Genomic DNA, 11358 nt, shown 5'->3' with positions numbered 1-11358 from the left:
AGGATCTCTTTCATTGACTTGGCTGGCAGCGAGAGGGCAGCTGATGCCAGAGACTCAGACAAACAAACAAAAATGGAAGGAGCAGAAATAAACCAAAGCCTTTTAGCTGTAGGTTACTCACATTTGTAGGGAAGATTTTTGTAATTATTGTTCTTTAGGTTGGTTCTTAGACTGACAGTAAAAAAGAAAGTAACATGTGGTTGGATCCCAATGGAAAATACACAATGCTAAATGCTGACAATTAAATTGCTCTCTAGTCATGAACCAGATTAGAAGAAAAAGGCTTTGTGAGGAGAAACAACTTTCTAAATATATTTCTACAGCCAGATAAACAGAGCACTGAAAAGTCAGATATTTTATAGTAAGTCTATGCCACCTTTTCTATAGTAAATTCAGGCTCTCTATCTGTGAGGCTTAATGCAAGTTTGTGAAAACACTGAGATCCACTACTGAAAGGCCCTCTAGAATTGGAGAATATTTATTATTATTATGGTGATAATCTCAACTCTAATTTTGTGCATATAAACACATTCTAATACCCCAGAACAAATGGTTGAAACCATTGTTGTCCATTAGTATACCACAAAAAACTGTTTCAGGACACAGAAATCCGGCAGTTTAGATCCAAGGTTCCTACAACAACCTTATCTCCATCCACTTAAGTCATATACACAGGTAAATATTTTAAATTTCACACTGCTGTGTGATTTTTATATGGTGGAACCTATTGTAATATTTGTGTACAACACCTTTTATTTTGTTATCGGAATGCAAAATTATGCCTCTGAAAAGTGGGAGGAAAACCATTCCCCTGATTGCCTCTGTTCTCATACAGTAGAACTTCAGAGTTACGAACTGACCAGTCAACCATGTATCTCATTTGGAACCAGAAGCACCCAATCAGGCAGCAGCAGAGACAAAAGAAAAAAGGCAAATACAGTACAGTACTGTGTTAAACAAACTACTAAAAAAAAAAAAAAAGGGAAAGCAGCATTTTTCTTCTCTATAATAAAGTTTCAAAGCTGTGTTAAGTCAATGTTCAGTTGTAAACTTTTGAAAGATCAACCATAATGTTTTGTACAGAGTTACGAACAATCTCCATTCCCGATGTGTTCGTAACTCTTAGGTTCTACTGTAATTCCAAAAAATCTGGATGAATTTTTAATCATACTTTCCAGAAAGTTTTCCTTCGGGCCAGGGAAAAAGCGTGAGACTTTTCATGCTGAAAGGAAATATTATGAAGACATTTATAAGCTCATTGAAACAAGTGTTTAAAGAGAGTCAACTTGATATTAGTGAGTTTGAGAGTTTAAAGTATTTTCCTGTTAAAAGGAGTAAAGCCCGCCCATGAGTCTCTCTACCAACTTTTGTTGTTTTAGAGTTGGAATTTTTTTTCACTTCTTGCTGTGTGAATAACCCACACAAAATTGACTATGCAAGACAGTGAAACTGACTAAAGGTGCATTACAAAGCACTTTGTGAATAAATTGAAAAGAGAAACTTTTTCTTCTCTAATCTCCCCTCAAGGTGCAATCACAGGGGTCTACCATTGAACCCTACCCCAGGCACAGTTTTTACCCCAAAAAGGGAGAAATACCATAGAATTTTATGAGTAATTCACCATTGGAACAACATTGGAATCTGCTGTGGCAGATTCTCCATCACTTGAACTCTTTAAATCAAGGCTGGATATCTTTTCAAAAGATCTGCTATAGCTCAAACAGAAGTTTATGGGCTCAGTGCAAAAATTATTGGATGAGGTTCTCTGGTCGATGTTGTTAGTAGCTCAGACTAGACTATCATAATGGTCACTTTGGGCTTTAAAATTTATGACATTCACTAGAGACTTTGTTGCTATTGATTTCATGTGGAAGGTGCTCAGATACTTATGATCAGCAGTATAAAACCCTAAAATGGAGAGAGAATCTCTTTCAGTTAGAGTCCTCTTAGGTGTAATTTCTAACAATAATTAAAATACATTCAGAAAAAAATGTGATTTGAAGTGGATGGTGTCTCATTAAGAATGCAATGTCTGTCTCAAGCTAGAGTTACTACCCAGTACTGTAATCTATCTCAAGATATTTTCTCCTCTCACTAGTAATGGCTTGCCTCAATGGGCCCACAGTCCATTTCCTCCATTGTAGAAAGCATCAGAGTCTGGTATGGATTGTGACACACTTCTACTTGTGCTGGTGAAGACACATGGTAAAAAGAGAGGGACATTGGAAAATGTCAGTCTTTTAATTGGCAACGAATAAATCAAGAGGCAGATGTGTCTCCAAGATGACGTGCTGTTCTTGCTGATAATTATTAACAAGAAAATAGATCATGGGTATCTTTTTCAGGAAGGCTCACTTCCATTTAACTGCTCAAGTCCCATTGATTTTAATGGGAGTTCTATAGCTAAATCCCACTCTCCGTGTTGAAAGTGAAGCCCTAATGTTTTGTGTGTGTCCATTATTAATCTACCAAAGAGATTCTTTTGTTATGGATGGTGAAATAGTCAGGTTTTAAGACTACAAGTTTTATTGTGCATATGTTTAACTGTGGGTCTCTGGAAGCTGATAGCCTTCCCCACTCCTTGTAAGGAAGCATAGTCTAAGGATATAAGGGTGATAGGGGAAATAGTGACCTCTCATAGTTTTGGGTGCAGGTGTCTCTCCTTTTTCTAGTGTGACTGATATATTTTTTTCTCTCGCTCTCCTTTTTAGTTAAAGGAATGTATTCGGGCTCTGGATCAGGAACATGCTCATACTCCTTTCCGGCAAAGCAAATTAACTCAGGTAAAACCAAAAACCAAGCCAGTGACTGACACTGCACTGAACAGAGTCGAAATGATAGTAATAAAATGAAATAAGCCATGATTTGGTGACTATATTGTTAACCCTTCGGAGACTGGACACTTACATAGCTTCCCAGGCATGCATTCTGATCATAGAGGAAACATCAGCATTCATAGGGTTAATACCAGCTGACAGCAAAAGCTGTAAACAGTTAGTCCCCAGAGAATGGTGTGTTGGAGAGTTTACTAAACTTCAGGATAAAGTTATTTTACTCCTATGTGAAGTTCTATATGGAGAATCTTGTAGACCAATTGTTCTGAGATATTCATATGGTGGACAACCACTTAAAGAGATAGTCTAGTGATTACATTCTTTGTGGTACTATCATGCAAGCTTTAATCAGTATTAGGTTACTCTAATTGTAACATATGCTTTATTCTCCCAAACACACCAGCACTTTTGGGGAGCCCAGTAAGAAAATGGGCTTGTTTAAAGGACAGATTCAACACTTGAATTCATTTTAAATTTTACATGAAAAATCGCGGAGATAAGTTGTTTAGGTGGGAGAAGAGAGGGACACTTAGTTCTAAACTGTTTAATTGAATTGTTTAAAAGAAATACATTAGTTGCTAAGAATGTTATAAGCTATATTTTTCCTCCTCCTCCAAGGTACTAAAAGATTCTTTCATTGGAAATTCTAAGACGTGTATGATAGCTAATGTGTCACCTAGCCACATAGCTACAGAACACACCCTGAACACGTTAAGATATGCTGACAGGTAGGTGACTTAAATTTTCCATGTTGAGAGTCAAAAAGGAGTAATAGTTTGGGATGAAAATATTTAGATTGCATCAACTGGTGAGTTCACAGGGCAAAGAGCAAAAAATGCAACTTACAGCGCATAAACATAATCTTCATCTGCTGCACTATTATATTGAGGCACTTAATGCTCTAGGTCTTTTAAATTCTTCTTTCACATGATACGAACTTTAGGTCCTAACAGCTTGCAGTGATTCAGAACCTCATGGTACTCCTCGTAACAGTAAGGTTGATAACCCCAACATCCTTGACAAACTCTAGTGTTGTTTGTATTATGGTACTTCCCAGAATCTGTTAGATGCTATCCATACCTGGAGGAAGATGGATTGTGAACTCTTCGGGGCAAGGACTCAGAACACAAGCAACACAGAAAAGGGTGGAGCAGAAAGATAAAAGAGACAATCAAAAATGTTCTTGATATCAGCCATGACCAAAAGCCATGTTGTTAGTTCGTTAATTTCCTATAGACATCAAGATGGATGTGGGTCTTCAGGAGGAATTTGGAGGAGAGGAGAAGTAGATACAATTTCCTTTAGTTTAAATTGGTCAGAGATATTCTTCACTTCCTAATTTAAACTGTTGTGTATTGTTCCCTATTGAATCAGCTGCTGCAAACCTCCATAGAAGTAACTGTATTTCTGCAGCAGGTGATCCGATGCCTCCATGGATTAGCCAATGATTAAAATCCAAATTGTGACATTGAAGTCAATATTTAATGTACCAAAGTATTAGTTTGCTCTAATGAGACTGTAAATTATTTGAAAGCATTTAATTTTTCTAATGCACAATCCTTATTTACAGGGTAAAAGAACTGAAGAAAGGGATTAAATGTTGTACCCCTGTCACAGACAGACGTCGGATAGCTGGAAATGTATCTCCAAAACGGATCCAAAACTCTCCTTCCACGCACGTGGGAGATAAGAGCTCTCCAAAGAAAGTAAAACTAGGACTTCATCATCCTTTAAGTTCTTTGAGAATAAAGGCATCCCCGTCAGTGTTCCATCCAACCAATGTCCCTTTTTCCTCTACCCCAAAAGGAGCCAAGGGTCATGCCAAAAAAGGAAATCCAAGCTCACCATGGCTCAATCACACCAGTCCCATTAAAGGAATGCTAAAGATAGGGCATCCCATGAAGAAAAAGACTGATGATCTGACACTGCCGTCTGAGAAGCATCATACTGCAAAAGATTTTGTTGTCGCTACAACTGCAGTCCTAGAGACAAGAGAGAGTGGGCAAGGAGATAATTGTATTCAAGATAAACAACCTGTCAGATGCCTGAAAGTACAGACCGTGCAACCTGTACAAAAGCAGCTCATTTCCAGAAACGGCTTTTCCTTTGGAGATGGAAATCACCCATCAGACAGCAGTCAGCGCTCTGCAAATGTTTTTACCAAACAGTGCATTGAAACCTGGGCAAATCTCCCTCCACATCAGAAAGAAAGAGAACAACATTTGCGCCTTTACCACCAGCAGTTCCAGCAGCCACCTATTCTACAGCAGAAGTTGAACTATCAACCACTTGAGAGATTTTTAGCCCAATACAAGCCCCAGGAAACTGGAGTTAAACAAGACCGGACCCTTCCTCCCACGGACTTACAATGCAAAGAGGGGATGCTGCTGGAAGACCTGGACGACAGTGATTTTAGTGAAGACTCTTTCTCACCTATATCCAACCAAAGGAAAGTTAAAAGAAACACCAGTGAGAGCAGCCAACTTTCATTTTTCCTTCATCGGAGAGAACAAGAAAGTGAGGAGGAGAAAGGCCGAGAGAGACAGGGTTTATTTTTTGAACATGCAACACACACACACAAGCATGAACTTACTGACAGCTGGGACTATGGGAAGGGCTTTGCATTTCCAGAACCAGGGGAGCCCATTAGAGATGGAGAAAGCAGCAAGACTCAGTCTGACTGGAGCACAGAGGATGACTTCACTATTGATTCTTCTGTGAACAATAATACTGCAGAAAAGCCTTATTGCTTGCGGGAAGAACTTGTCAGTAACTGGAAAAACAGCAAGGATTTACCAGCTGATCATAAACAATACAAATCTGAATACAGACCTCTAGTTTATCCCGGTGAAAGCTCCACGTTCCCAGAAAAGGGGACACAAAGTCCACATGTTCCCCATGCATTGGATTCAGCGACTACAAAATGCAACAAGATCAGCCTTCCACATGCACAAAGGGAAGAATCCATCAAAGACGGACAAGCTCCAGCTGCAGGAAACTTAGAAGGGAAGAAACTAAAAAATGAAACTAGCCCCTATGGAGCTTTTAATACTTCATCAGAATTCACTTCTGAGCTGATGGCCCCTCTGACAATCTCTCTCCTTGGCAGTGAGGAGGCAGCTGATCCAGAGAACATCCTTTCTGATCAGGAAAAGGCTCTCCAAGTGAAACAGATGTTGGAAAGAAAAACCCCTAGCCCCAGCAAAAGGTTAGAGGGAGAGGCCAGGCAGTTTCTTAGAAATAAAGCCTCACCAACAGGCAGCATGCCAGAGCTGGGTGAACAAATGGACCACAGTGAAAGGAAGTCCACTCTGCAGCACTCCCCACAAACTGAGAACAAGTGGCTCTCACAGTCCTCTTGTGATGCAAAGCCGCCTTGTAGCCCTGGAGGTTCATCTCCATGGAACACACATCCAAGTTCTATTAATGGTTTATTTGTCGGAGATGAAGACTTGACAGAAGCATCAGCATCTGTCAGAGTCAAAAACCCTGGTGGAGAGAATGAAGATGAATTGTTTCTTCATAACTTAAAGTGCAGAGAATACCTGGATAACAGCAGGCAATATGATGCTGATACTGAGAATACCACTGGTAGCCTGCTGAGTGGCCCAGAAAAATCTAGCCTGGGTAAAGGACCCAATGTGGGGCCCGCGTCTCAGACTGTACATGCTGATTTGCCTGAAAAGGGTTATTTTTCATGTGCACCATCCATTCTGAATGCAGGAAGAGTGGAGGGTACAACTTCATCCCCCTCTAGAGAAAGCAGCCCACTGCAGCCCAGGTCAGAATTCAGGAGCAAGGACTTGAACCATTCTGAAGATACATTCAAGTTGTCATTCAGTGGTGAGGAAATAGGGCTGCTTAAGAATAAACTGATGCAAAGTATTTTTACACAAGACTGTTTTGATGCTGCACAACAGGATTCAAGATCCGTTACCAAAGAGATCAGATCATTAGCAAATCAAAACACTCACCCAAATCCATCCATCGTTAGCGCCCAGATTGATACGTCAGAAACATCAAACCGGCACAGAGAAGCCCTGGGAAAGGCACAGTAAGTTTGTATCTACTACACTATCTTCTGTTGTGTGAACTAGAAACACTGAACAAACACATTGTACGTTTGCTTCAATGTTTTATATAGTGCTATATGTACTATACAAACACACACACAAGCACACTTTTTTGTAGTCAAATATATAGAGAAGTAGTTAGATAACTACTGCATCCATTCAGAAACAAATATGAAACAGCCAGTCCAGCTAACCAGATAGTGAAATCAGACACCTACATTCAAGATAGATAATGGGAGGGCAGTGTCTAGCTTTTACTAACAGACATGGATCCAGATGACCTGGCTGTGACTCAACCTATTTCAGACAGAAGCAGTGCTTGCTGGCAGAGAGAAGCACCTAGAGGAATTAATAGAGGTGTCTGCACTGTGTATTGAAGGTCGTGTGCCTGACTTTCACCAACATGGTTCACAGTCTCAAGGTCCTATTGGGCAGCATTTTTGCACCTGGATTCCAGCTGGTAAGAGGCATTATGGGCCACTGTGCCATCACTGACTAGCCAAGAAGCTGTGGGCCACTCCCCACTTAGTCATCCATGGCTAGACCACTGTCTTTGGGGCTCAGATGGTAGCTGGGGTGCAGAAGGTAGCTGGTCAACCTTCTGTGTGGTGTGGTCCAGCATAAATACATAGCTTCTGTGCTAAGGTCTCTGCACTGGCTTCGTGTTTACTTCTAGACCCAGTTCAAGGTGTTGAAGACTCTTCTTTTCTTGTACCCCATCATCACAGCAAAGACCAGCTGAGAAGTGCTTGCAGCTAAAGCCTGTTTAAATACCCCAGGCCAGCTCTTCAGCTGATGTAAATTGGCATAGGCCACTGAAGTCAGTGGAGCGACATCAGTGTACACGACATGAAGATCTTGTCTGGAATGTGTTCTGTGGCAGGGCCTTCCCACCTGAAGCCCTCCATCTGTGGAATTTCCTCTCCTTAGAAGTTTGTCAGAGCCCACTAATAATCGTTACAGATGGAATGGAGGGCTATGTAACCATCATTTTTTTTTGTTATGTTAATTAGGCAGGTTGTGATTCAAGCCCATCGAGAGCAGCTGGATGAAATGGCATCCCTGTGTTTTAAGGAAGAGACCTTGATAAATCAGATGTCGGCAGCAGTAAGTGTTTCAAATGATGACTTCAGTGCTCACTGAACTTCTGTAAGAATCCTAAAGAGCATTAATCTGAATTAGTGACATCCTACCATCAATTCCTGTTTTCAGTCTCTCCCCTTTTTTGGAGCCTACCTTTATCTGAGCCCCGAGTCAGATTAATAGGAGACTGCTCAGTTCCAAGACTTCTTGTGCTTTGGCTGATCTCCACTCTGCCAGTTACTTGGCGAGAGATTTGAGAATGACATGCTGACTACAAACAGTTTAATTTAAAACATCTTTTTCTTATCTCACACCAGTCTCCAGGGATATCACAGCATTCACGTCCCGCATGAAGCTTTTGTCACTGCAGTGTGGGTAAATGACAGTCAATAGTACAGAAACATGATGTCTCCCTGTACATAGACATTAATAAAATGTCCTCACACATCAATCTCTCACCTGGGATTCCCTTACCTGTCCCACCACAGATCTGCTGATTCCTAGTTAGCAAGGCCTCGCTCTCTCAGTTCTTTCTACTGTGCCCTGCTACATCACCGCAGCTCTGGCTTGCTTCCCTCAGTCACATTACGGATTTCTTAGGACAGTGGCTCTCAACCAGAGCACATGTGCTCCTGGGGGTACGCAGAGGTCTTCCAGGGGGCACAGCAACTCATCTAGAGAGTTGCCTGGTTTTACAACAGCCTACATAAAAAGCATTAGTGAAGTCAGTACCAACTAATATTTCATACAGGCAATGATTTGTTTATACTGCACTATAGACTGAAATGTAAATACAATATTTATATTCCAACTGATTTATAATTATGTGGCAAAAATGAGGAAGTCAGCAATTTTCTAGTAATATTGTGCTGTGACACTTTAGTATGTTTGTCTGATTTTGTAAGCAGGTAGCTTTTAAGTGAGGTGAAACTTGGAGGTATGCAAGACAGATCGGACTCCTGAAAGGGATACAGTAGTCTGGAAAGGCTGAGAGCCACTGCCTTAGAATATCCTTGTCACAGTTCAGGGCAGCTGCCCCTGTATCCCCCTTTAGGGTCCAGGCAGGGTTCCCACTCTGGGCTCCTCTCCTATCCCCTCTCTGGGGTGGAGACCCATGTGTCTCTTCCTCCAGATCAGGGTATTTCCAGGCAGCACAGTTCCCAGACTATGGTGTGATATCCCCAGCAAAAGACAGACTCCCAAAGCAGGCCTGCTTCACTTCTCTCCTCAGAGAGAGTAAACAGTGTAATTGACCACAGGTAAGTTACCACCCAGCTCATTCTACAAAAACACATTGTTCCTTAGGGTAAAAGCATTACAGAGAAAAGATATTAAAACAATAAAAGAACCTGCATGTATGCTAATAAGCTTACCAGAGATCACCCTGGCTGCAACCAGGATTCAAGGTGGTGATCAGTCCTCCAAGCTCCACCCAAGGGGTTTTCTGTGGTCGCAGGTTCATCACAGCTTTCGCTCAGAACAAGCACACGTATTAGTTATACAGTTTGTCTTTGAACTTCCCTAATGTAACGGGTGAGCAGCAGCAACCCCCACCCCCTCCATCCCTGCAAAGCTTCAGAGGTTGAGTCCATAGGGGGGAGTCTGCAATCCCCTTCTCCTAGGTAGTTCCTAGGAATTCCACTTCTCAAAGATTGTCCCAAACGATCAGTCATGTCTGCTGCATTGTTCAGCATAGTCTTTTGAAGCTCCCAACACTTCCCAGAGATTGCATGAATCTTGGCTTCCTCCTGAAGAAGTTCCACACAGTCCCACAATAATCCATACTCCTTTGCATTTGTAATACAATGAACTCCGACAATACGTAGACTTAATTCAATACGGTTTAACTTCAGTCAGTCAGTTTTGTCCAGGGTATCACAGGAAATTGAATAACTGTCACAATCCGCACCGTGGGTTTTAGTCCCATTACCTTGTGCAGGCATCTGCACAGCCCCATGTGCACCATTACCAGCCAGGTTATCCTCTTCTATTGCTTGTAAAAGCACATCGTTCTCAGCTGGTTTTGTAACCAGGCCCTCTGCTCCTCTCAACCCAGAATTGTTTTACTTTACATTTCCCAGATCGCAGTCTTGCTGCCTTTTCAGCTCAGCGTCTGTATCACTGACGCTAAGCTCCCCTTCTGCATCATCTATGGTCAAAGGCATTTTCATTCCAAACAGCTTCAAACTTCAAGTATGGCTGTAGGGACTCTTGCCTCAGAAAATTCAGAAGGGGAACCACCATGTGGCAAGTCTACCAAGCTTTCCAGCTGCCAGCACTGGTGCTGCTTTACTGAATAACGTACCAGGGATGTTCAGTAAGGGGCTCGACAAGTGCCATCCTAATACTCCATTTGTTTAGCCAGAGGCTGCTCTCCTTTTTTGAATAGTTCAGTTTTTCCTCCTGAATTTCTGTCATTCACTGGAAAGGACTTGGAAAATATATTCACCTGCTCCCTATGGGCAGGAAAGTCTTTCTGTGGCATTGGTATGTTACCCTGAAAAACAGGTTTTGGGGTGCTCTTAGAATAGCCCACCTATTGCCCCCTTAATCTCTCTTCCCTTGGGCCTGGGTCCTGAAGGTAGCTTAGGAAGTACATGGAAGACACAGATACAGCCTTCCAATACAGTGATTGACACAGGCAGTGTTCTGTCCATAATAAAACACCAAATAATAATCCCTAATACAATAATCATCTAAAAAACACAAATCCCCTTCTAACAAGTTGTAGAGCATCCAAACTGCATAACACACAGTTCAACTGATTCTAAGTGATTGTGCTCTGTAACCAATCGCTGACGGCAGTTCCTACATTTAAATGTATGTTGGGATTGAATCAGAGCTTCCTTACCAAAACCACAAATTCCTACCGTGAGAGCTAACGGACTCCGTTCAGTTCTTAGTATACAGGTATCAATAGCACCAGCCTATCTCCACCACCTTCCCTGCCCTCCCAAAAAATCACATGGACTGGCCCAAGTGAGGGGGGCCTAGGACTTGAATGGGAAGTGGAGGCTGTCCCAGTGCTGATTCCCACCACGTCAGGCCTGAGGTGCATGGACAGGAAGGGGCTTGCACTGCAGCTTTCCTGTAGATTGGAGAGAAGAGGGTGGGACAGCTGAACTGGAGAATGGCAAGAGCAGAGCCCATTTCAAATGTGCTTTTCTTACTACTGTATCTGGCACCGAATAAATACCATAGTTATGTAGGCCTGTTACCATCCCGATGTATGGTCCAGCCCCTGTTGCCAGCATTAACTTCACTGGAAGACAAGAGTACAGGGGGATCAGTAGGGAGGCAGACTGTTAATAAACCAGTTAGCCCCAGTAGCCAGGGTCCCGAGACTCTTGCAAAAAGAGCTGTGCTGT

At 42.0% G+C, this 11358-nt stretch overlaps 1 protein-coding gene across 1 annotated transcript in view; it reads left to right on the top strand.

Moving 5' to 3' along the window:
• KIF24 (kinesin family member 24) overlaps positions 1–11358 on the top strand; it is a 40146-nt gene that overhangs the window by 24968 nt on the left and 3820 nt on the right. Inside the window, exons 8-12 of the mRNA XM_030566150.1 lie at positions 3–108; positions 2712–2783; positions 3453–3562; positions 4405–6888; positions 7921–8014. Coding sequence (XP_030422010.1) covers positions 3–108; positions 2712–2783; positions 3453–3562; positions 4405–6888; positions 7921–8014 — 2866 coding nt within the window. The remainder of the gene's footprint in view (positions 1–2; positions 109–2711; positions 2784–3452; positions 3563–4404; positions 6889–7920; positions 8015–11358) is intronic.

This window comes from Gopherus evgoodei, chromosome 6 (assembly GCF_007399415.2).
Source record: "Gopherus evgoodei ecotype Sinaloan lineage chromosome 6, rGopEvg1_v1.p, whole genome shotgun sequence".
In the NCBI taxonomy this organism is placed as follows: Eukaryota; Metazoa; Chordata; order Testudines; family Testudinidae; genus Gopherus; species Gopherus evgoodei.
This window is presented reverse-complemented; position numbering and strand designations above follow the sequence as displayed.